This window comes from Bufo gargarizans, chromosome 5 (genome assembly GCF_014858855.1).
Source record: "Bufo gargarizans isolate SCDJY-AF-19 chromosome 5, ASM1485885v1, whole genome shotgun sequence".
NCBI lineage: Eukaryota > Metazoa > Chordata > Amphibia > Anura > Bufonidae > Bufo > Bufo gargarizans.
In genome coordinates, this window is record NC_058084.1 from 22,622,550 (window position 1) to 22,648,935 (window position 26,386).

Sequence of the window (26,386 nt, forward strand, 5' to 3'; positions counted from 1 at the left end):
TCAGCTCCTCCTGCTCTATAACACGCTGCCTGCAGATTACACGGTGACAGGTTCTCTGTATATATAATCTGCTCAGCTCCTCCTGCTCTATAACACGCTGCCTGCAGATTACACGGTGACAGGTTCTCTTTATAACACGCTGCCTGCAGATTACATGGGACAGGTTCTCTGTATATATATCTGCTCAGCTCCTCCTCCTGCTCTATAACACAGGCTGCCTGCAGATTGACAATGGTGACAGGTTCTCCTGTATATATAATCTGCTCAGCTCCCTCCTGCTCTATACACGCTGCCTGCCAGATTACACAGTGACAGGTTTCTCTTATATATAATCTGCTCAGCTCCTCCTGCTCTATACACGCTGCCTGCAGATTACATGGTGACAGGTTCTCTTTATATATAATCTGCTCAGCTCTCTCCTCTCTATAACACGCTGCCTGCAGATTACATGGTGACAGTTCTCTTTATATATAATCTGCTCGCTCCTCCTGCTCTATAACACCTGCCTGCAGATTACACGGTGACAGGTTCTCTGTATATATAATCTGCTCAGATCCTCCTGCTCTATAACACGCTGCTGCAGATTACACGGTGACAGGTCTCTGTATATATAATCTGCTCAGCTCCTCTGCTCTATAACACGCGCCTGCAGATTACCACGGTGACAGGTTCTCTGTATATATAATCTGCTCAGCTCCTCCTGCTCTATAACACGCTGGCCTGCAGATTACACGGTGACAGGTTCCTCTGTATATATAATCTGCTCAGCTCCTCCTGCTCTATAACACGCTGCCGGCAGATTACACAGTGACAGGTTCTCTGTATATATAATCTGCTCAGCTCCTCCTGCTCTATAACACGCTGCCTGCAGATTACACGGTGACAGGTTCTCTGTATATATAATCTGCTCAGCTCCTCCTGCTCTATAACACGCTGCCTGCAGATTACACGGTGACAGGTTCTCTGTAAGACACTCTCCTGTTTCGCGGTCCACTGGGGCCCCCAGGAATTCTCGTGGGGCTAGGCCTGCGGGGGACCCCATTGGAGTAGCGGGACAGGTCATGCATGTGCCTGTGGAATCTTCGGTTCTGACTCCTTTGCGGGCAGAAGCGGTTCCGGCGTCCGTGCCGACGCGATCACGCTTGAGAGGAGGTTCGCAAAGAGTTACGCGGCCGAATGTACGCGCATCTTATTCGCTACGCCAGCCGCTGACGGGGAATATATCTGTACATAAACTCTAGTAGATTAGAGGGCAGGCATGGGTTAAGTGATCAATGACCAGCCAAGGCCGCACAAGTGTCCGGGATTAGGATAATCTTATGGCCTATGAGGAATAGACACATGGCGCTCTGTGATTGGCTAGCAGGTGTGTAAGAGGTGATCTCCCTGGTTGGTCAGTGCCCACTGCTGTTTTGACAACCCAGGTGTATGTTGCTGTTCACATTCTTCCAGATGACCAGTGCATGACCTCTGACTTCCTCAATCCATCTCTAGAGCCTGCCTGTGGGACACTTGTATGCAGAGCAGTTTGTCTCGTGTTGGACCTCGGATCGGACTCTAGAAATGTCTCGTCCCCAGGTACTACGCTACATGGACTATTTCTGTGCATATGAACTTTGGCCTGGTCTGGCTGTCCATTGTGAGTTTTCCTGCACAAGTTATTTGGATTGATTACCTGCATATGATTTCTGCTCTGGACTGTACTGCCGTCATTTAACCCCTTCAGGACATGGCCTTATTTCCCCTTAAGGACCAGGCCATTTTTTTGCAAATCTGACCAGTGTCACTTTAAGTGTTAATAACTTTAAAACGCTTTTACTTATCCAGGCCATTCTGAGACAGGTTTTTCATCACATATTGTACTTCATGACACTGGTAAAACGAAGTTAAAAAAATCATTTTTATAAAAAAAAAATACTAAATTTTCAAGTTTCAATTTCTCTACTTCTATAATACATATTAATACCTAAAAAAAATAGTTATTACTTTGCATTCCCCATATGTGTACTTCATGTTAGGATAATTTTGGGAATGACATTTTATTTTTGGGGGACGTTACAAGGTTTAGAAGTAAATCTTGAAATTTTCAAAAAACAACTTTTTAAGGACCAGTTCAGGTCTGAAGTTACTTTGAGAGGCTTACATAATAGAAACCACCCAAAAATGACCCCGTTCTAAAACTACTCCCCTCAAGGTATTCAAAACTGATTTTACAAATGTTGTTAACCCTTTACCCTAAGTTCAAACGCGCTGTAAAACGCTCAACACTTGAAAACCAATGCTTCCCTATGGCCCTGGTTCACACTTGAGCCTTTTACAGCGCGTTTGAATGCGCTGTAAAACGTCCGACGCATAAACAAGTTCTTGAGCTTTTTTTGGGCGTTTGTCACGCGTTTTGGCCCATAAACTCATTGGACAACACTGCAGTCAATCACACAAATGCGCGTTTACTATTGCAAAAAACGCGTGACAAATACTCAAACGCTCAGGTGTGAACCCAGGGTTAGGTGTTCCACAAGAATTAATGGAAAATGGATACAATTTCAAAATTTCATTTTGGCAGATTTTTTTTTATTTTAATATTTAATATTTTTATATTTCCACGTGCAAAGCAAGGGTTAACAGCCAAACAAAACATAATATTTATGGCCCTGATTCTGTAGTTTACAGAAACACCCCATATGTGGTCATAAACTACTGTACGGGCACACGGCAGGGTGCAGAAGGAAAGGAATGCCATATGGTTTTTTAAGCCCCCCTCCCAAAAAGTGACCCCATTTTAGAAACTACGGGATAGGGTGGAAATTTTGTGGGTACATATGATTTTTGGTTGCTCTTTTTGTGAGGAAAGGTAACAAATAGCTGTTTTGGCTTTTTTTTTGAACATTCATTTGACAGTTTATATCATGTGGTATTTTTATAGAGCAGTTTGTCACAAAGTTCTTTCTGAGATCCATAGTTCTTTCAGTTTTTGGGCGATTATCTTGGGTAGGGTATGATTTTTGCGTGATGAGATGATGGTTTGATTAGCACTCTTTTGGGGTGCGTATGACTTTTTAATTGCTTGCTACTACACTTTTTGTGATGTAAGATGACAAAAATAGCTTTTTTACAGTGTTCACCTGAGGGGTTAGGCCATGTGATATTTTTATAGAGTAACTTATTACGGACGTGGTGATACCTAATATGTAAGTTTAACACAATAACAGCTTTTTTTAAAACAAAAAAAAAATGTTTTAGTGTCTCCATATTCTGAGACATAGTTTTTTTATCTTTTGTGCGATTGTCTCAGGTAGGGGCTCACTTTGCGGGATGACGTGACGGTTTGATTGGTACTATTTTGGTGGGCAAACGCCTTTTTGATCGCTTGCTGTTGTACTTTTTGTGATGTAAGGTGACAAAAAATTGTTTATTTAGCAGTTTTTATTTTTTACGGTGTTCATCTGAGGGGTTAGGTCATGTGATATGGTTATAGAGCCGGGCGATACCTAATGTCCCACTTTGGGGGGGGGGTTTAATCCTTTCCAATGCATTCCAATACTTCTGTATTGGAATTCATTGGCTGTATGAGTAATACTGTGTTACTCGTACAGCTTCCGGCCTGTTATATCCAGGGGGCTGGATCTCACAGGCAGGCATCGTGCTGCCTTCCATGCCATCGGGTCCCCCCCTACAGCCCCATGTGGACCTGATGTCACTGCTGCCACCCGCACAATAAAAAGACGCAAACCGCAGGTCTGAATTAACCTGTGGTTTGCGGCAATCGCGGGGGATCGGAAATTCTCAGGACGTACCGGTAAGCCCTGTGTCCATTTTTTTAGCTTTCAATTTAATGAAAACAACGAATAAACTGAAACAGGCTGTTTTTCAGCTGATCAAAACTTTAGGACCACATGCCTTTAAAAGGCCAAATCTGTGCAAAGATGTGGATTCATTGTCATCTTCTGTCAGGTAGTCACACGTTGTGATGGCAAAAGGCAAAAAAACTCTCCCTTTTTGAACGTGGTCGGGTTGTTGAACTGCATAAGCAGGGTCTCTCACAGCGCGCCATCACTGCTAAGGTGGGACGCGCTGTGAGACCCTGCTTATGCAGTTCAACAACCCGACCACGTTCAAAAAGGGAGAGTTTTTTTTGCCTTTGCAAATTACGTGGAGGATGTATGAAATGGACGGGGCCTTTCAAATACTGAATGATGCTTGCATTTTATGTATATATATAAACAAAGACATTATATAATGTGGGTGTCTGTGAAACGTATCAAATCGTCCGGTGAGATCATACATCTGTACCGTGCTGTGTGTATAAAAAAAAAATATATATATATATATATATTCGAGAAAACAGGACTGCACTCCAAGTTGTTATGAAAAAATCAAAATAGTTTTATTCCCCCATGTTATGGCTTATCTTGTGACGTTTCAGCTCTTGCGAGCCTTTCTCAAGCATAGAGTAAGTGAAAGTGAGCACATATAAAGCGTTACTAAAAGTGTTACACCCATCAGGGTGTGGTTACAATCAACCAAATTACAGACATGTGTTGCAATTATAAAGTGCATATTTGACATAGTAACTAGTGAAATACGTTCTATCGTATCAGGATATAATTCCTTTTTATACAAAATAAAACATATCCAAAACTAGTGTTCCAATTAGAATCATAAAATGGTGAAAACATACTGAATAGGGATCCCAGGAATGAAACTCGGAAAGCCATGGAGCCCACATATACCATCACGTATCCCGGGCGTCTCAATCTCCTCAATGCGCATGCCCAGAGTGACGACATCGTGTGAATCAGTGTAAGAATGGTGCGCATGCGTTCTATCGAGTAACATCTCGCCGCACCATCTTGGTTCATGGAAGGTTGCCATAAATATCCGTTCTGTATCCATCATATAGATGGTAACTAGACAGAGTATATGTTCAAGGCCATGACTATAGAACGGAATTCATAGGGAATGTATAACAGGCCGCAGCAGGGATCTCCTACAAGTACCAGCATCAGGACCGGGGTCCCCACCTCTCGGGAGGGACACCGGACCATGGGGTCGTGTACGTCGGGGGGGAAACATCTCCATGAACCCCGCCGACCTACCTGGCCCTCTTGCTGGGAAAAAAAGCTGTCTTTGAGGGGTAATCCCTCACTATTACAAAGAGCAACATCACAATGAAACTTAATAATGTGTCTGGAGCAGCGCATAAACGATAGGACGCTGTAACTGGTACTGGGCTGCATCGCTTCCAATAGGTTAAAGTCCAGGGATCCGTATCCAGCATTGTGCGAGTTAAAAATTCTAAAAGGCAAGGAAAAATATATTAGTTTCCAAATTCCAATTCTGTCAGGTTTGCAATTGCATATAATACTTTCACAATTCTCCTGCACTATTACATATGTGGAGAAAGTATATCACATACATGCGTGGAAAGGATGGGCGAGCAACAGATCGACAGACCCCCTATCTGAATTCTACATTTAATCCTCTGGGGTGCAAGCTATCTAAATCATAAATCCACCGCAATTCTCTTTTCTTGAGAATTGCTAGGCAGGCTCCGCCTCTCCTAGGAAGCTCAACATGGTCCAGTATCCAGCATCTCAGATCCCGCTCGGAATGCCCAAGGGACGTAAAATGCCTGGAAACTGGTAAATCGGCACGTTTTTTTCTTATTGAATTCCTATGGTTGTTCAGTCTTAGTTTTAATTCTGTGGACGTTTCACCAATATATATCAGGTTACACGGGCATGCTAGCACATAAATTACATAAGAAGATGAACAATTTAGGTGAAATTTAATGGGATATTCTTTATGTGTAGTGGGATGGATAAAGGATCTAGATTTGCATATATAACAACAATTGACACAATTGAGACATGGATAACAACCATGTCCCGATTTGGACAATGTTCGCTGTACGCTGATTTTTTTAGGGCCTACGTCCGCTCTAACCAAGTGGTCCTTAATATTTTTACTTTTCCGATATGATAAGAGGGGAGGAGAATTCAGTTCAGGTACGTCTTTTATGGACCTACTGAGGATGCTCCAATTGTCCTTTAGGATACGTCCCATCTCCACACTGCACTCAGAATATGTGGACATGAAAGGTATCCTGCGGATCCTCTGTAGGTTAGAGGTAGTTTTTTTGGGGCTATTGTGCAGAATCTCATTTTTTTGGGCATCTAGCAATCGGTGGGGATAACCCCGTTTCCTAAATTTACCTACCATCATATCCAGTGTGGATGCTAGCTCAGTCTGTTGAGATACTATGCGTTTAGCACGTAGAAACTGTGAGTGCGGAAGGTGTTTAATTAGACTGCGAGGATGACTACTTTCGTATCGTAAAGTGGTATTCCTGTCAGTTGGCTTGACATAAAGGCCTGTATTAATCAAACCGTCAACCAATCTGACGTTGGTATCAAGGAAGGATAGTTCAGTCTTGGTGTAAGACACCGTATACTGGAGGTCAGGATCAATACTGTTTAAATATGTGTGAAACTCAGCCAATTGTGGTTCTGTACCTGACCACAGGAGGAAGACGTCATCTATGTACCGCCACCACCCAATAACATATTGAAAGTGGTGGGATACATAGATGAAGTCCTCCTCCATGTGCCGCATATAAATATTTGCGTACCTGGGGGCCACATTGGACCCCATCGCAACGCCACGTTTTTGACTAAAAAAGGTATCCTGGAAAATAAAATAATTATTTTCCAGAATAAGTCTCAGCAGGATATTGATAAAACATTTTGAATGTTGTGTAATAGACGATTCATTCAGATATTTATTGACAGCAGAAATGCCCTTCTCGTGTCCTATTGACATGTACAAAGATACAACGTCAAAGGACACGAGTAGCAGTCTGCACATCAACTGCATCAACTGCTCTCAGTTGCTGTAGGAAATGCCCAGTGTCCTGAATATATGACTTACCAGCCGTCGAAAATTCTCGCAGAATCCTATCGAGAAACATAGCGATTCTGCTAAACAGAGTCTGTACCAGAAACGATGGGGCGGCTGGGGGGGTCCACAAGAGTTTTGTGGACTTTGGGCAGTATATATAAGACCGGAGTAATGGGAGAGGACACCTTTAAATATTCCCTTAGCCCTTCATCAATAATACCCCCGGCCACAGCATCGGACAAGATATTTTTGATGGTATTCATAATCTGCAATTTAGGATCATTCTGTAACATACCATACACATCTGTATCACGAAGTTGTCGTTCAATTTCTTTCACATAATTACATGTATCGAGAACAACCACCCCACCCCCCTTATCGGCAGGTTTAATGGTTAATTGGGGGTTGTTTCTAAGTTGAGAGAGCCTCTATTTCAGCAGTTGTCATATTGGGTTTATTTAATCTCGCTGTATCACCAAGACGGGATTTTAGCTCTCTGACATCCCTTTTGACTGCTGAAATATAGGCCTCAACAGGAGGTTCATCCACATAGGGGAGAAAAGTGCTTTTATTCATTAGACCCAATTTTTTGAGTGAAAATTCACTCGAGTGTCAGTGTGTCAACAGTGTGATTCTTAAAAAAAACTTCAACTTAATAGACCGAAAAAAATCATTTAGATCCATTTCTAGATCGAACCAATTTACATTGGAGCTTGGGCAAAATGTAAGCCCTTTAGAAAGGACACTGTTGGGCTACAGTCAGTTCAACTGAAGATAAATTGAAAACTATTGTCTTTCTCTGGGGTAGTGCTTTCGTCGATTCTAGTCTGGTCCGGTTGTATCGCTGCTTTCCTTTTCCGTTTGTACCTGCGGCCTCCTCGCCTTGTACTTGATCCTTTCCTTCCTTTGTATCCAAACTGTCCCCTAAAAAAGATTTCTCCTCATCTGGGGTGATTGCATAAATCTCCTACTTTTCTTATTACGGCTGGAGCCCATAGATGGTATATCGGATTGCCATGTATATATATCGCCTCGTTTGTAGTCATCTGCATCACGAACCCATTTGCTCCTTTTTCCCTCCTCCAATTCCATCTGCAATTTACTGAGTTGGTCTTTAATTTCCTCTTTATATTGCATAATTTCATCAGCGGATAATTGTGCTTGCAGGGCCCCTTCAACATCCAACAGTTCATCCGTAAGTGAAGAAACCTCAAATTGTAAAAACTCAATATTAAGTAAAATATAATCCAATGAGTATCTATTTGCTAATGCTTCAAAACGTTTACAAAACAAATCGTTGCTGGGAAAAAGGTTAGGGCGTAAATTTGAGCGCATTCCTCTAGGAATCTTTTTTTCTTTGAAATATTGACCCAGTGTGGCGATGTGTAATCTCATGGAGATAAGGCGTTTAGAAATAGTTAGATACTTGCGTTTAAGTTCCTTGACAGTAGGAGCCTGCAGAAATGAAGCATCGCCCTCGATTCCACGCATGATGCGGTCGACCTCCTCCACAGTATAAGTGCCGCCATAGTGTGTTTCCGTATTGGACATATTCAATGCTTTAAGTTGTGCTCACCAACGGTGCCGAGTATGCAGAAAAAGAAAGTCCAGCGGGAGCACCAACCTGAAGAGTGGGTGCAAAATCCAAGAAGGGGCAACGGCAATCCCCAATAATATAATCGAGAAAACAGGACTGCACTCCAAGTTGTGATGAAAAAATCAAAATGGTTTTATTCACCCATGTTATGGCTTATCTTGCGACGTTTCAGCTCTTGCGAGCCTTTCTCAAGCATAGAGTAAGTGAAAGTGAGCACATATAAAGCGTTACAAAAAGTGTTACACCCATCAGGGTGTGGTTACAATCAACCAAATTACAGACATGTGTTGCAATTATAAAGTGCATGTTTGACATAGTAACTAGTGAAATACGTTCTATCGTATCAGGATATAATTCCTTTTTATACAAAATAAAACATATCCAAAACTAGTATTCCAATTAGAATCATAAAATGGTGAAAACATACTGAATAGGGATCCCAGGAATGAAACTCGGAAAGCCATGGAGCCCACATATACCATCACGTATCCCGGGCGTCTCAATCTCCTCAATGCGCATGCCCAGAGTGACGACATCGTGTGAATCAGTGTAAGAATGGTGTGCATGCGTTCTATCGAGTAACATCTCGCCGCACCATCTTGGTTCATGGAAGGTTGCCATAAATATCCGTTCTGTATCCATCATGTAGATGGTAACTATGCTTTATATGTGCTCACTTTCACTTACTCTATGCCTGAGAAAGGCTTGCAAGAGCTGAAACGTCGCAAGATATGCCATAACATGGGTGAATAAAACTATTTTGATTTTCTCATCACAACTTGGAGTGCAGTCCTGTTTTCTCGATTATATTATTGGGGATTGCCGTTGCCCCTTCTTGGATTTTGCACCCACTCTTCAGGTTGGTGCTCCCGCTGGATTTTCTTTTTCTCTCTCTCTCTCTCTCTCTCTATATATATATATATATATATATATATATATATATATATATATATATATATATATATATATATATTATTTCTCAGTGAGGTAGAGATGTATGATGTAAGTGGATTATTTTGTACGTGTCACTAGAGATGTCGCAAACATAAAATTTTCCGTTGACGAACGCAAATTTCTGCAAATGTTCGCGAACGGGCGAACCGCCATTGACTTTCTAGCCACAGTAGTGATGAAAAAGTTGTTTCAAGGGGACTAACACCTGGATTGTGGCATGCCGGAGGGGGATCCATGGCAAAACTCCCATTGAAAATTACATAGTTGACGCAGAGTTGGATTTTAATCCATAAAGGGCATAAATCAACTAACAATCCTAAAATATATTGAACAACGTGGTTTAAAACATCAAGTGTAAGTATATGATCAGGTATGATGCTGTATCGATCAGGTAGTGTAAGGGTTACGCCCGCTTCACAGACATTGACAGACCAAACTCCCCTTTTAATGCAATGCAAACAATCAATTTGCCCAACCGCAAACTTCCCATTTGCACAAGGTTGGATACCAAGCTAGCCATGTCCCGTTGTTGTCATTGAAGGTTTCTTCCTCCACCCAGCCATGTACAACACCAAGGGTCCCCGAAAGGTGAATTGATTTTTCGAACGGGGAGATGGTTAAAAAAAACGCTGGCTCCCTCCCCTTTGTTTGAATTCACAGTCACTGCATCTGCGCCGTGCAATTTACTTTCACACCCGATATGAGTGGTATTTTCTGTAGTACTATTCTCATCAGTTTAATCCCTGTTACATCCCATATCAGGGACTTCCTTTTGTGAAAAAAGATTTAGGCCGGGTACCTTCGACTGCCTTCAGTGACAGACCAAACTCTGATACACCAAACTGAATTGATTTTAGGAACCGGGAGATGGAAAAAGCAGCTTGGTCGGTCCTCTTACTCCCAAGTTGGGGCACTGCGCGTGCACGGAGCAATGTGCTGTGACACCCTATATGAGTGGTGTCTTAACTAGTCCTATTCCTATCAGTTTAATCCCTGTTACGTCTCCTATCCGGGGACGTGTGTGTCGAATTGATTAACCATTGTCGAATTAACGAACCATTACGACATCCTGAAATAATATAGTTCTGAGCTTTGTACTTGCTTTGTATTGGAATTGATGGGGATTTTTTAAATTGTCTGCATTATTTCTAATAAACTACTAAGACTTTATTATGATTTTTTTATTTTAGGTATTAAAAACCCATACAACTTAAAAAAAAAATAATAATGTTTTTTTCTATGAAAAATTATCCAGCCGATCACTTTTGGTCTTATCATAATGAAGCAATGGCTTTATCAACTGGGGTGTGGCAACATTGCCAACACACTCATAGAGGTGATGATCGCTTCATTGTGATACGCAAGCCCCTTCACCACAGCAAGGTACCGATCACAAAGGGGAATTGACACGTGTATGTGCTTCTTTTTTTTTTTTTTTTTTTTTTTTTTTTTTTTGTGCAGCACCAGAGGCCAGAAAAATTTGGCATGAAAATTATTGTTGCAGCCGCTGTTGCAGCAGCAGCCGGAAAAATTGATGTTTTCCAGGCAGAAAGGTGACTAAAACATTGCGGCTTGAACCCTAGTTGGTGGCGGAGAATTCACGAAAGTCATCCGGTATGCAGACATTAAATACAGCAGCGTGGGGACCATTTTGAGGCCAAAGCATGTCATCAGGCCTTTTGTTAGTCAAACGTATCCCCCACTGTCAGTCCCTTCGGGATCCATGCCTCATTCATCTTAATGAAGGTGAGGTCATCAACACTTTTTTTTGACCGAGGCGACTTCTTTTGTCAGTGACAATGCCTCCTGCTGCACTGAAGGTCCTTTCTGACAAGACACTTGAAGCGGGGCAGGCCAGAAGTTCTATCGCAAACTGGGATAGCTCAGGCCACGGGTCAAGCCTGCACACCCAGTAGTCAAGGGGTTCATCGCTCCTCAGAGTGTCTATCTGCAGTTAAAGCGAGGTAGTCTGCTACCTGTCGGTCGAGTCGTTCTCTGAGGGTGGACCCCGAAGGGCTGTGGCGATGCGTAGGACTTAAAAAAAAAAAATAACTCTGCATGTCCTCCATCAACAACACATCTGTAAAGCGTCCTGTCCTTGCTGCCGTGGTCGTGGTATGAGGTTTACTTTCACCTCTTCCCCAGTAAGCTGTGAAAGCAAATTTTTAGTTTGGTTTTGAACTGCTGCATCCTTTCTGACTGTCGGTAATTTGTTAACATTTCCGCGACTTTCTGCTTATACCGGGGGTCTAGTAGCGTGGCCACCCAGTACAGGTCGTTCTCCTTCATCCTATTTATACGAGGGTCCCTCAACAGACATGACAGCATGAAAGACCCCATTTGCACAAGGTTGGATGCCGAGCTACTCATTTCCCGTTCCTCCTCCTCCTCACTGATATCATTGACGGTCTGTTCTTCCCCCTGCTTTCCCAAGGCTGCTATTTCAAGTGCTGCTTGTTATAAGTGCATTGGAGATATTCAGGAGATACTTAGGAGGTAATCTGGAGGTGGATACAATCTAAACAAGTAAGATTTGTTTGTTTAAAATCTTTCCCCTCTTTACAATGGCAGATCTGGTTCTGTGCAGAAATTGTTGTGCTTTTATTTCAGGTTCCACTCTTCAAAGGTTTGGATACTGTCTGATCTGTAGACAACTCTCCATAATGCAGCAGGAAATTACCTTTTTGAAATATGAGATTTTGAAATTAACCACTAAACAAACTCAGGCTGAGAACATTGCAATGCCACTGCCACAGAGCCCCCCTAGAAATGGAAGATGGGTTACTGAAGGTTCATGTAGACAGAGTTGTGGATAGAAGGCATGTCCCACAGTCTGTGGCTCTCCATAATTCATTTGCAGCACTTTCAGAATGCAAGAGCAACATGGAGGATGGCTCAAGCACAGTGGGTGAGAAACACTCATCTCCCATGCCTAAAGTATGTAAGACTGCAGCCAAAGACAAAAAGGTGAAGGTGAGGATTGATGGTAAGCAGCTGTTGGTGGGCGATTCCTACATAAGAGGTGTGAAGTTTGAGGAGAATGGTGTTGTGAGATGTCTCCCTGGTGCTACCGCTAGCAGGGATAGACGACGGATCCTAAATATTGTTAGGCAAGCAAAGCAGGAAAGGGAAGTGGATGTTATTCTCCATCTTGGGACAAACGATCTGGCTTGCAATGAGGTTTCAAAGGTGAAAGAAGCTTTTCATACACTTGGAAAGGATATACGGGAGGTTGCATTAACTGTTTCATTCTCTACAGGTTTGCCTGTGCAGAACCTTCAGAATGACAGGAAGATGCACATTAAGGATTTCAATGTATGGCTTGGTGAATGGTGTCTGAACCAAGGGTTTGGCTTTGTGTCTCATGATAGCTCTTGTTGGAATGGAAAAGAACTGTACAAGAAAGATGGTTTGCATCTTTCTCTCAAGGGAACAGTTCCAAGTATTTGCTAAGAAGCATTTAAACTAGGAAAGGGGGGCAAAAGAGTGATAATCCAGCAGTCCAACTGCCCCTCGGAACAATGCCAGAAGAGGCCAGTAGCACAAAGGTTAAGAAATGACAAGCTCAGAGTCTTGTCTACAAATGCTCGCAGTCTAGGGAATAAGATCAATGAACTTGAGGCTTTAATGGCATCTGAGAATATAGATGTAGTGGCTGTTACTGAGACGTGGTTCAAAGGAAGTAATGACTGGGATATATCAATACCAGGGTTCTCTCTATACAGGAAAGACAGAGAAGGCAAGAAAGGGGGGGGGAATGGCCCTGTATGTGAAAGATATCATAATCTAATTTGATACAAGTTAGCGAGAACAATTTAGAGTCAGTTTGGGTTACCTTGTAGCTTGATAATCATAAGGTAACTCGTGTAGGTGTGATATATAGACCACCTAGCCAAGTCAAAGAATTAGATGATCTACTAGTTGAGGAAATAGCTAAAATGACATTGAAGGGGGGAAGTTATCATTATGGGAGACTTCAATCTTCCAGATGTAAACTGGAAAACCAAAATAGCTAGTTCTGCCAGGAGTACAGATATTCTAAATTCCCTACTGGGATTATCTCTACAGCAAGTAGTGGAGGAGCCAACCCGGAAGGAGGCCATTTTAGATTTAGTATTCACAAATGGGAATTTGGTATCTGATATTACTGTAGGGGAAAGCTTGGGATCAAGTGATCACCAGTCAGTGTGGTTTACTATAAGTACAGTGACTGAGTCACACCACACAAAAACAAAAGTTTTAGATTTTAGAAAAACTGACTTTTCTAGAATTAGATTAGTGGTATACGAGTCCCTATCAGACTGGAACAGTTTCATTGGAGTCCAGGAGAAATGGGACTACTTAAAAGTGGCACTATTGAAGGCAACAGAAAATTGCATTAGGCTTGTCAGTAAAAGCAAAAAAAGGAAGAGACCACTGTGGTACTCAGCAGAAGTGGCCAAAATCATTAAAAACTAAAAGATAGCATTTAGGAATTATAAAAAAAAAAAAAAAGAGGATGACAGATAAGATTAGGCAGAGAGGCCAAACAAGTTATAAGAGCTTCTAAAGCACAGGCAGAAGAGAAATTAGCTCAGTCAGGGAAAAAAGGCGATAAGGCATTCTTCAGATACATAAATGAAAAAAGGAAACTAAAACAAGGAATTACCAAATTAAAAACTAAAGAAGGAAGGTAAATGGAAGAAGATAAAGAACTAGCTGACTGCCTCAATGAATACTTCTGTTCAGTTTTTACAAAGGAAATTGAAGGAGAAGGACCTCAGTTAGGAAAGAAGACTAATGAATCTTTTGACGCATGTGTCTTTACAGAGGAAGAGGTTCTAAGTCAACTGTCTAAAATTAATACAAATAAGTCACAGGGGCCTGATGGGATACACCCAAAGCTATTAAAAGAGCTCAGCGGTGAACTAGCAAAACCATTAACAGATTTATTTAACCAATCACTGGTAACAGGAGTCATCCCAGAAGATTGGAAATTAGCAAATGTTGTGCCCACTCACAAGAAAGGTAGTAGGGAGGATTCGGGCAACTATAGGCCAGTAAGCCTGACATCAATAGTGGGGAAATTAATGGAAACCATACTTAAGGAGAGGATTGTAAACCATCTAAAATCCCATGTATTGAAAGATGAAAAACAGCATGGGTTTACTTCAGGGAGATCATGTCAAACTAATCTTATTGATTTTTTTGATTGGGTGACTAAAATAATAGATGGAGGGGCAGTAGACATCGCTTATCTAGACTTTAGTAAGGCTTTTGATACTGTCCCACATAGAAGGCTTATCAATAAAGTGCAGTCATTGGGCTTGGACTCCCATATTGTTGAATGGATTAGGCAGTGGCTGAGGGACAGGCAACAGAGGGTTGTAGTCAATGAAGTATATTCAGACCAAGGTCTTGTTACCAGTGGGGTACCTCAGGAATCTGTTCTGGGACCCATATTGTTTAATATCTTTATCAGCGAAATTGCAGAAGGCCTCAATGGTAAGGTGTGTCTTTTTGCTGATGACACAAAGATTTGTAACAGGGTTGATGTTCCTGGAGGGATACACCAAATGGAAAAGGACTTAGGAAAACTAGAGGAATGGTCAAAAATCTGGCAACTAAAATTTTATGTTAAGTGTAAGATAATGCACCTGGGACGTAAAAACCCAAGAGCAGAATATAAAATCAGTAAAACAGTACTAACCTCAGTATCTGAGGAAAGGGATTTAGGGATCATTATTTCAGAAGACTTAAAGGTAGGCAGACAATGTCACAGAGCAGCAGGAAATGCTAGCAGAATGCTTGGGTGTATAGGGAGAGGCATTACTAGTAGAAAGAGGGAGGTGCTCATGCCGCTCTACAGAGCACTAGTGAGACCTCATTTGGAGTATTGTGCTCAGTACTGGAGACCATATCTCCAGAAGAATATTGATACTTTGGGGAGAGTTCAGAGAAGATCTACTAAACTGGTACATGGATTGCAGGATAAAACTTACCAGGAAAGATTAAAGGACCTTAACATGTATAGCTTGGAAGAAAGACGAGACAGAGGGGATATGATAGAAACTTTTAAATACATAAAGGGAATCAACAAGGTAAAAGGGGCAAAGGTTTAAAAGTAATATCAGGAAGTATTACTTTACTGAGAGAGTAGTGGATGCATGGAATAGCCTTCCTGCAGAAGTGGCAGCTGCAAATACAGTGGAGGAGTTTAAGCATGCATGGGATAGGCATAAGGCCATCCTTCATATAAGATAGGACCAGGGGCTATCCATAGTATTTAGTATATTGGGCAGACTAGATGGGCCAAATGGTTCTTATCTGCTGACACATTCTATGTTTCTGTTACAACACCGCGGGTACCAGATAGGTAACAACAACGAGCACCCTGGGATGCCTGCTGTGGTTTGTCTTCATCCTCCTCAAAGCCACATTCCTCCTGACTCCTCTTCCTCCTCTTGCAGCGTTGCCGCAGGTCCGGCAAGCGATGATAAGGCTGTTTCTGGTGGTGATGGTGACCACAACTCTTCCTCTTCACGCTCATCTACAGCCTGATACAGCACTCTTCGCAGGGCACGCTCCAGGAAGAAAACTAATGGGATGAGGTCGCTGTTGGTGCATTCGGTGTGACTGACTAGGTTTGTCACCTCCTCAAAAGGACGCATGAGCCTACCGGCATTGCTCATGAGCGTCCAGTAACGTGGCAAAAAAATTCCCAGCTCTGCAGAGGCTGTCCTAGCACCCCGGTCATACAAATACTCGTTGACTGCTTTTTCTTGTTGGAGCAGGCGGTCGAACATTAGGAGTGTTGAATTCCAACGTGTCGGGCTGTCGCAAATCAAGCGCCTCACTGGCATGTTTCGGCGCTGAATGTCTGAAAAGTGCGCCATAGCCATGTAGGAATGCCTGAAATGGCCACACACCTTCCTGGCCTGCTTGAGAACGTCCTGTAAGCCTGGGTACTTAGACACAAAGCGTTGTACGATGAGATTCAACACATGTGCCATGCACGGCACATATGACAACTTGCCCAAATTCAATGCCGCCAACAAATTGCTTCCATTGTCACACACCACTTTGCCGATCTCCAGTCGGTGCGGGGTCAGCCACTGATCCACCTATATGTTCAGGGCGGACAGGAGTGCTGGTCTGGTGCGGCTGTCTGCTTTCAGGCAAGTCAACCCCAAGACAGCGTGACACTGTCATATCCGGGCTGTGGAATAGCCCCTGGGGAGCTGGGGGGATTCAGTTGATGTGCAGCCAGACGCCACAGCAGAAGAGGACTCAGCCGAGGAGGTTATGGAGTAGGAGGAGTAGAGGAGGTGGCAATATGCCTGCCTGCAAGTCATGGCAGTGTCACCAACTCTGCTGCAGAGCCACGCATTCCATGCTTGGCAGCCGTCAGCAGGTTGACCCAATGCGCAGTGTAGGTGATATACCTGCCCTGACCGTGCTTTGCAGACCAGGTATCAGTGGTCAGATGGACCCTTGCCCCAACACTATGCCAGAGATGCCATGACTTCCTTTTCAACCACTGAGTAGAGGTTTGGGATTGCTTTTTGAAAAAAAAATTGTCCTGGTACCTTCCATTGTGGTGTCCCAATAGCGACAAATTTTTTGAAGGCCTCAGACTCCACCAGCTGGTATGGTAAAAGCTGGCGGGCTAAGAGTTCCATCAAGCCAGCTGTCAGGTGCCGGGCAAGGGGGTGACTCTGTGACATTGGCTTCTTACGCTCAAACATTTCCTTTACAGACACCTGACTGTGGGCAGATGAAATGCAACTGCTGAAGGTGAGAGGCGGAGTGGTGGGTGGTTGAGAGGGGGCAAGGAGGACAGCAGTGGTTGACGTGGCTGAAGATGCTGGACCAGGAGGAGGATGGTGGCTTTGAGTTTGTGTGCTGCTTGTACTCATGTGTTGATCCCATTGGTGTTTGATGTGAGATCATGTGCCTTCGCAAAGCAGTTGTACCAAGGTGGGTGTTGGACTTCCCACGACTCCGTTTCTTTTTGCACAGGTTGCAAATGGCATCGCTGTTTTCAGAGGCAGACCCCAAAAAAATGCCACACTGCTGAGCTGTGCAATGACCGCATTCTGGTGGTGGCAACAGCATGTGTTGATTGGCGTGCTGTCTGGCTGACCCGGGTGCCGATACATGCTGTGTAACTGTGCCACTAGCTCCTTGCGACGACCTCCCCCTGCTTCCAACTCGTCTCCTCCCTCTGTCTCCCCTTCTGAACTTTCCCACTCCTTCTTCTATTCGAGCAGGCACCCACGTGGCATCCACGGACACATCGTCATCATCAACCACTTCACTTGTATCTGACACCTCAGCAAAGGAAGCAGCAGCGGGTACAACATCATCATCATCATCACACTATACGTCCATGTGTGTAATGCTGCCTGACTGAGACATATCCCTGTTATCTACATCCTCTGGCAATAATGGTTGCGCATCACTAATTTCATCCAACTGATGTGTAAATAACTCCTCTGAGGGATAAATTGAAGCAGCTGTAGTGGCGGCGGTGGTGGTGGCGGCAGGCGGGAGAGTGGTAACTTGAGAGCAGGTGACCAAAGCTGAGCTGGAGGAGGATGGTGTGTCAAGGTTCTTAGCGGAAGCTGTTGAAGATTGGGTGTCCTGTGTAAGCCTGTCAACTATTTTCTCCGAATTTTTGGGGTTCAGGGTACGTGGCCTCTGAACACTGGGCATTATTCCAGGTTCAGTGGAAATTGCAGCACCACGACCACGACTGCCCCTGCGGGGTGGCCTGGCTCTGCCTGTCTTTTTTTTTTTTTTAGATAAGTGGTACTATGCGTGCAAGGTACTGTGCCACCCTATATAAGTAGTGGGCACAGTACAGTCTGTGTGGGCCTGACACACACGGGCTTGCAACTGAAAAATGTTAAATATAATTTTTTTTTATCTGCAAGGTATTTGAGTGAATGACACCCTGTAACGGTATGACTGGAGGCCTAGCCACTAGCCAGTGGCCACATTACAGTCTGTGTGGGCCTGACACACACGGGCTTGCAAATGTGATTAAATAGATTTTTATTTATTTTTTTATCTGTGAGATATTTTCTATCACACTCTGTATAAATGGTGTGCACACAGTGCTGTCTGTGACTGAGCCTGCAGCCTCTCACACACGGGCAGCCAGGCAAATGATATATATATATATATATATATATATAAATATAATAAAATAAAAAGCAGACTGATGTACCAGCCCTAAAAAGGGCTTTTTGGGGTGCTGTCCTTACAGCAGATGAGTCTGTGGACACAGAACACTGCCCTAGCTAACGCTTTCTCTATTAGATCAGCAGCAGCTTCACTTTCCCTCCTCTCACTAAGAAAGCAGCTTCCGAATCAATCTAAAATGGATGCTGTCCAGGAGGTGGGAGGGTCTGGGAGGGAAAGAAAAAATGTAGCAGCACTACAGAAAATATTAGTTGTTTCTTACTGTGGTGGTGCTCGCTGTGTCAGAAGCCAGTCCTGTGCTTCCCCAAATCCAGATGCAATTGTAACAGAAAACTGCAGCACTCTCCAGCCTTGATCCTTAATGTTTTATTTCACCAAAACAAATGCGACGTTTCGATCAGTGTGATCTTTCTCAAGCAATCTAACATTGTGAACTAAAAACCGAATACATATACCCTACTAAGCTGGTCATTTGACCTAATCAATTATGCAAATACATCATTAAAAAAGACTGAGTACCGCCCCTTCCTCTGTTTCGTCTTACAGCGGGGTTAACTTAATATGTCATTCCTAAACCTCATACATTGTGCATATATAAAAATATAACTCCATCAACTTACTGCGATGTGTGGCGTGAACCTGGGGAAATTGCTTGTTCTCTCCCTTCTGGAGATCATCCTGACATGCAACTACTTCCTCTTCGAGGATACCTACTATGTACAACAGAGGGGGACCGCAATGGGGTCCAATGTGGCCCCAACTTATGCAAACATTTACATGAACAGATTTGAGGAGTGTTCTGTATACCCATCCAGCCATTTTACTTTGGTGAAGGGCTGGATGAGGTATATAGACAACATATTTTTTGTCTGGACTGGATCCCTTGAGAACTTGCTTAAGTTCCAGGAGGATATCAAATCGGTCCACGCAGAACTACAGTTTACAGCTGTGTACTCCCAAACCAACTTACAGTTCTTGGACACAACAGTTTATTGTGTAGATGGTAGACTCCATACTGACTTGTTTGTAAAACCTACAGATAGGAACAACATGTTGCTATTCCAGAGTGATCACCCTGGGTGTCATGGAACCATGAACCAGACGTACGACAAGAGATGATTGGAAATAAGAAGGCTTTATTGAAAATAAAGCTGTAAGGCAAAAGTCCAAACGGATGGCTAAACCGAAGCAGGGTCTTGCGAAACCAGGGATCAGGAACCAGAAGGGTAGTCAGACGAAGCCAGGATCAGGAATCAGCAGGGTAGTCAGACGAAGCCAGGATCAGGAACCAGAAGCAGCAGCAGTCTTAGAAGCATGTGAGCACAGGAGGACCAAGCAAGGAACTGAAGCCACAGACCTCCTATATATATGAGCTAGGCATCCAGCTCCTCCCAGTGGGAAGGATGAGCCGCAGGGTGGGAGGCTACAAGAAACCCAGAAACCAAGATGGCCGCCAGCACATGTCAAACGAAGGAGGACAGCAAGGAGGTAAGACCATGACAGTACCTCCTCCTCAAGGGCCCCTCCTCCGCGGAGTAAGGAACGGTTTCTGAGGGAAGCGTGCGTGGAAGGCTCGGAGCAAGGCAGGAGCATGGACATCTGCGGAGGGAACCCAGGAACGCTCCTCTGGACCATAACCACGCCAATGGACCAAAAACTGCACCCGGCCGCGGACCAGGCGTGAGTCCAGGATATTGCTCACCTCATACTCCTCACGATTGCCCACTTGGACCGGACGAGGCCGAGGAATCGAGGAAGTGAAACGATTACACACCAGTGGCTTCAACAGGGAGACATGAAACACGTTGGAGATCCGCATGCCAGGAGGAAGCGCAAGGGCATAGGCTACCGGGTTTACCCTGCGAAGCACTCGGAAGGGACCAACAAAGCGAGGCGCCAGCTTGGGAGTGGGCACTCGAAGGTTGAGGTTGCGGGTGGACAACCATACGCGGTCTCCGACCTGGTAGGAAGGAGCGGGCGCTCGTCTGCGATCAGCCTGGAGTCTCTGGCGCTGCGCAGAGACCTCAAGGGACCTCTGGATCTGTACCCAAGAAGCATGTAGGACGGAAAGGTGATCCTCCACAGCCGGAATATCCTGGGGAGAGAATACCTCCGGTAACACGGCAGGTTGGAACCCATAATTGGCCATGAAGGGAGACGTCCCAGAGGAAGAGTTCACCGCCGTGTTCCTGGCAAACTCAGCCCAAGGCAGGAGGTCAACCCAATTGTCTTGGTGATCGGAGACATAGCAACGAAGGAATTGCTCCAAGGCCTGATTGGATCGTTCTGCGGCCCCATTGGACTGAGGGTGGTAGGCCGAGGAGAAAGAGAGATGAATCCCCAACTGGGAGCAAAAGGCGCGCCAGAACCTGGACACAAACTGACTCCCCCGATCCGACACAATCTCCTTGGGCAAACCGTGCAACCGGAAGACCTCCCTGGCAAAAATCGAGGCCAACTCTTGTGCAGAGGGTAACTTCTTAAGAGGAACACAGTGGCACATTTTGGAAAACCGATCCACTATCATGAGAATGACCGTATGGCCTCGGGATGCAGGGAGGTCCACAATGAAATCCATCCCCAGGTGTGACCATGGACGCTCCCCGGTGGCTATGGGTTGCAAAAGGCCCAACGGAAGGTGCCGAGGGGACTTACTCTGGGCACAAACGGAGCATGCCGCTACATATGCGGCGATGTCGGAACGTAGAGAAGGCCACCAGAACAGACGTGAAACAGCCCAGGACAGCTGATTCTTTCCAGGATGCCCCGCGGCCTTGGAGTTATGGTAGGTTCGCAACAACCGAGTGCGCAACTCCTCAGGCACAAAACACCTGCCGTTGGGTCTCCCAGAGGGAGCACCAGATTGAGCCGCCAAAATCTGCTCACCCAGGGGAGAGGTCAGGCTGGTGCGAATGGCGGCCAGGATCTGATTCGGAGGTATGACCGAAGTCGGAATCGACTCCTCCCCGGACAGCTCGGAGTACTGCCGTGATAAGGCATCCGCTCTGATGTTCTTGGAACCGGGTAGGTAGGAGACCACGTAATTAAAATGTGACAAGAACAGAGCCCATCTGGCCTGACGTGGTGTCAATCTCTTGGCCTCAGAGAGGTAGGTCAGATTCTTGTGGTCCGTCAGGATGAGAACCGGAACCACCGAGCCCTCGAGCAAGTGCCTCCATTCTTTAAGGGCCTGCACGATGGCCAATAACTCCCTGTCACCAATCTGGTAGTTGCACTCCGCGGAAGACAGTTTCCGGGAGTAAAACCCACAAGGAAGCAGAGGACCCTCTGGTGTTCTACGCTGAGACAGGAGGGCGCCTACTCCCGTCTCAGACGCGTCCACCTCGAGGACAAACGGCAACCCAGGGTTGGGATGCGACAGAATCGGAGCCGACACAAAGGCGGACTTTAGAGCCTCAAAAGCTCGGATGGCCTCGGGCGGCCAGACCTGGGGATTACTGCCCTTCTTGGTCAGATCCGTGAGAGGCTTGGCTAGCATGGAAAAGTCCCTGATGAACTTCCGATAATAATTGGCGAAGCCCAAAAAGCGCTGCAGGGCACGAAGACCACTGGGCTGGGGCCACTGTAAGACAGCCGAAACCTTCTCAGGATCCATGGAGAACCCCTCAGCGGAAATGATGTAACCTAAGAAGGTTACCTGGGATCGGTGAAATTCGCATTTCTCAAGCTTACCGAACAGCTTGTTCTCTCGTAACCGTTGCAACACTCGTCTGACATCCAGAATGTGGGCCTCCATGGATTCAGAATATACCAAGATGTCATCCAAATAGACCACCACACACTGCTGCAACAGGTCACGGAAAACATCGTTGATGAATTCCTGGAAGACTGCGGGCGCATTGCACAACCCAAAGGGCATAACCAAGGATTCATAATGACCGGTCCTGGTGTTAAACGCGGTCTTCCACTCATCGCCCGCCTTGATCCTTACCAGGTTATATGCCGCCCTCAGGTCGAGTTTGGTAAAGACTGTGGCCCCTTTGAGGCGATCGAACAGCTCGGAAATCAAGGGTATCGGGTAAGTGTTCTTGATCGTGATGCGATTGAGACCCCTGTAATCGATGCAAGGCCTCAACTCACCGCCCTTCTTTTTCACAAAGAAAAATCCAGCCCCAGCCGGGGACGAGGATTTGCGAATGTGTCCGCGTGAAAGCGCCTCCCTCACGTACTCCTCCATGGCCTCATTCTCCGCTACCGACAGTGGATAGACTTTGCCACGAGGCGGAACGGCACCAGATTGTAACTCTATGGCACAATCGTATGGGCGGTGCGGAGGTAGGGCAACCGCACGCACCTTATCGAATACATCCCGGTACTCCTCGTATTCAGGAGGCAACAGAGAGTCCGAGGAAGTACACAGCAACTTGACAGGCCCATGGATGCAACTAGCCCCACACTGCGGTGACCACGAGAGGATCTCGGCCAATTTCCAATCGAAAGTCGGATTATGCTTCTGGAGCCAGGGGTACCCCAAGACCACCGAGTAGTGTGGAGACGAAATAACCTGGAGACAGACTGACTCTCTGTGAACGGCACCAATGGCCATCCCCACTGGAAGGGTCTCATGAGTCACGTGTGGCTGCAGAAGGGGTCTGCCGTCTATCGCCTCAAGAGCCAGTGGGGAACCTCGAGGCTGCAGAGGAATGGAATTGGCGGCAGCGAACACACTATCAATGAACAAACCACCAGCACCAGAGTCCACCAACGCCTGGGTCGTCACCGAGCCCCCGACCCAGGAGAGGACAACAGTAATCAGTGGTTTGTCAACACGGGAAACCGGGGACGAGGAGACTCCACCCAAGATCTGCCCCCGACAGGATCTCAGGTGCGAGCATTTCCCGGACGGTTCGGGCATGCCAACCGAAAATGCCCACCGAGACCACAGTACATGCATCGGCCCTCGCGTCTCCGGAGTACCCTCTCCCCCTCGGACAGGCGAGCAAACCCCAGCTGCATGGGTTCACCCCCAGACAAGTCATCCCCAGGAGGCGTGGGAGGAGAGGGAGGCACGGGTGGGACAGCAAACGTAGGCGCCAATCTGTTAGAAGGCCTCCGCAGGCTCTCCTTAAAGGAAGGTCTCTCCCTGAGTCTGGTGTCAATCAAAATCAGGAAAGAAATAAGAGACTCGAGCTCCACTGGTAGGTCCTTAGCTGCAACCTCATCCTTCAAGGCATCCGAGAGACCATGAGAGAAAGCAGCGACCAGAGCCTCATTATTCCAGCCCACCTCTGCTGCCAGGGTACGAAACTCAATGGCGTATTCAGCTACGGATCGTGAACCCTGTCTGATGGAACTAAGGAGCTTCGCAGCAGAGGCAGCACGAGCCGGCACATCGAATACCTTCCGAAGAGAAGCAACATAACCAGAAAACTCGGCAACCACCGGATTGTTGTTCTCCCATAAAGGGCTGGCCCAGGCCAAGGCCTTGTCCGAGAGCAGCGAGATCAAGAAGCCCACCTTTGATCTCTCAGTAGGAAAGGCATGTGGCAGCAACTCGAAGTAAATGCCCACCTGGTTAAGGAAACCTCGGCACTGAGTTGGCTCTCCCCCCAAAGCGCTGTGGAAGGGGGGGCAGAACCGGTCATACCCCGAAACACCGCAGGCGCAGCAACAGGTGTCGGGGTAGACTCTGGCGCAACAACCGGAGCGGCAGTAGGAGCGGGCCCAGGAGCGACAACCGACCCATCGGCAACGGAAGCTAAATGAGCCGTGCGTTCAAGCAGGGTTTGCAACGCCACAGCGAACCGACCCAACAGGTGATCCTGCTGATCAAGTCTGGCAACCAGCGTAGGTAGCGAGGATGGCCCTGTACCGTCAGAATTCATGGCTTGGTCCTAATGTCATGGAACCATGAACCAGACGTACGACAAGAGATGAGTGGAAATAAGAAGGCTTTATTGAAAATAAAGCTGTAAGGCAAAAGTCCAAACGGATGGCTAAACCGAAGCAGGGTCTTGCGAAACCAGGGATCAGGAACCAGAAGGGTAGTCAGACAAAGCCAGGATCAGGAATCAGCAGGGTAGTCAGACGAAGCCAGGATCAGGAATCAGCAGGGTAGTCAGACGAAGCCAGGATCAGGAACCAGAAGCAGCAGCAGTCTTAGAAGCATGTGAGCACAGGAGGACCAAGCAAGGAACTGAAGCCACAGACCTCCTATATATATGAGCTAGGCATCCAGCTCCTCCCAGTGGGAAGGAGGAGCCGCAGGGTGGGAGGCTACAAGAAACCCAGAAACCAAGATGGCCGCCAGCACATGTCAAACGAAGGAGGACAGCAAGGAGGTAAGACCATGACACTGGGTTTATGAAAGTCACTGCCATATAGTCAGTTACTCAGGGTCAAAAGAATAGTCACAGATAATGGTCAATCGGAGGTAAGACTCAGCGAGATGTGCAATAAGTTTTATGTAGTAGATTTAACACAGATCCTTTAGGAGACGTGTTATTTAAACAAAATGCAATTAAATGCGTTACACAATTTTTTAACAATGGCTTTTGTTTCTAGATAATGCAATGAGTTAAGAGGTTGTGTGTTATCCAAACTACATCTGTACAGATTAGCAGCATAACTGAATATATACATTATAGTGTTGTAAAGAGAGATACAAAATTAATGTAAATATTATACCTGGGTATAATCGTTTGCTCATCTCCTTTACAAGTTTGGGCTTAAACCTCTTCAGATCACACCACTTCTTTTGTAGTTCAACATATTTGTGCCACAAGGAAAACTTCATAAATAACGGAGAGACCTCAGGATGGCCAGCTTCTCCACTCTCTTCTTGGTTAGGGCGTATCACCGCACCAACAAACGCTGCAATATAAAGATGCAAGCATATAATTCCAATTCTTTACATTTAAAATTTTAAAACATATGTCCTCAAAAAACCTGCAAAAAGTAGTTTCGTCTTTAAAGGGGAAATATTAGATTGAATGTTACCGTTATGAGATCGGATTGTAATGTGATTCTATGTGTGTGGGGTCTGAGGGAGCAATTGGATATTGGCCGGCTAAGCTGCGATGTACAGGTCCTTCTCAAAAAATTAGCATATTGTGATAAAGTTCATTATTTTCTGTAATGTACTGATAAACATTAGACTTTCATATATTTTAGATTCATTACACACCAACTGAAGTAGTTCAAGCCTTTTATTGTTTTAATATTGATGATTTTGGCATACAGCTCATGAAAACCCAAAATTCCTATCTAAAAAAATTAGCATATCATGAAAAGGTTCTCTAAATGAGCTATTAACCTAATCATCTGAATCAACTAATTAACTCTAAACACCTTCAAAAGATTCCTGAGGCTTTTAAAAACTCCCAGCCTGGTTCATTACTCCAAACCGCTATCATGGGTAAGACTGCCGACCTGACTGTTGTCCAGAAGGCCATCATTGACACCCTCAAGCAAGAGGGTAAGACACAGAAAGAAATTTCTGAACGAATAGGCTGTTCCCAGAGTGCTGTATCAAGGCACCTCAGTGGGAAGTCTGTGGGAAGGAAAAAGTGTGGCAGAAAACGCTGCACAACGAGAAGAGGTGACCGGACTCTGAGGAAGATTGTGGAGAAGGACCGATTCCAGACCTTGGGGGACCTGCGGAAGCAGTGGACTGAGTCTGGAGTAGAAACATCCAGAGCCACCGTGTACAGGCGTGTGCAGGAAATGGGCTACAGGTGCCGCATTCCCCAGGTCAAGCCACTTTTGAACCAGAAATAGCGGCAG

The 26,386-nt window shown here is 45.4% G+C and overlaps 1 protein-coding gene across 1 annotated transcript in view; it reads right to left on the bottom strand.

Annotated features, from left to right (window-relative positions):
* Positions 1 to 26,386, bottom strand: part of LOC122938040 (cytochrome P450 2C20-like) — a 450,693-nt gene that overhangs the window by 258,729 nt on the left and 165,578 nt on the right. Inside the window, exon 2 of the mRNA XM_044293309.1 lies at positions 25,289 to 25,474. Within this exon, the coding sequence (XP_044149244.1) occupies positions 25,289 to 25,397 (109 nt within the window). The 5' untranslated portion in view covers positions 25,398 to 25,474. The remainder of the gene's footprint in view (positions 1 to 25,288; positions 25,475 to 26,386) is intronic.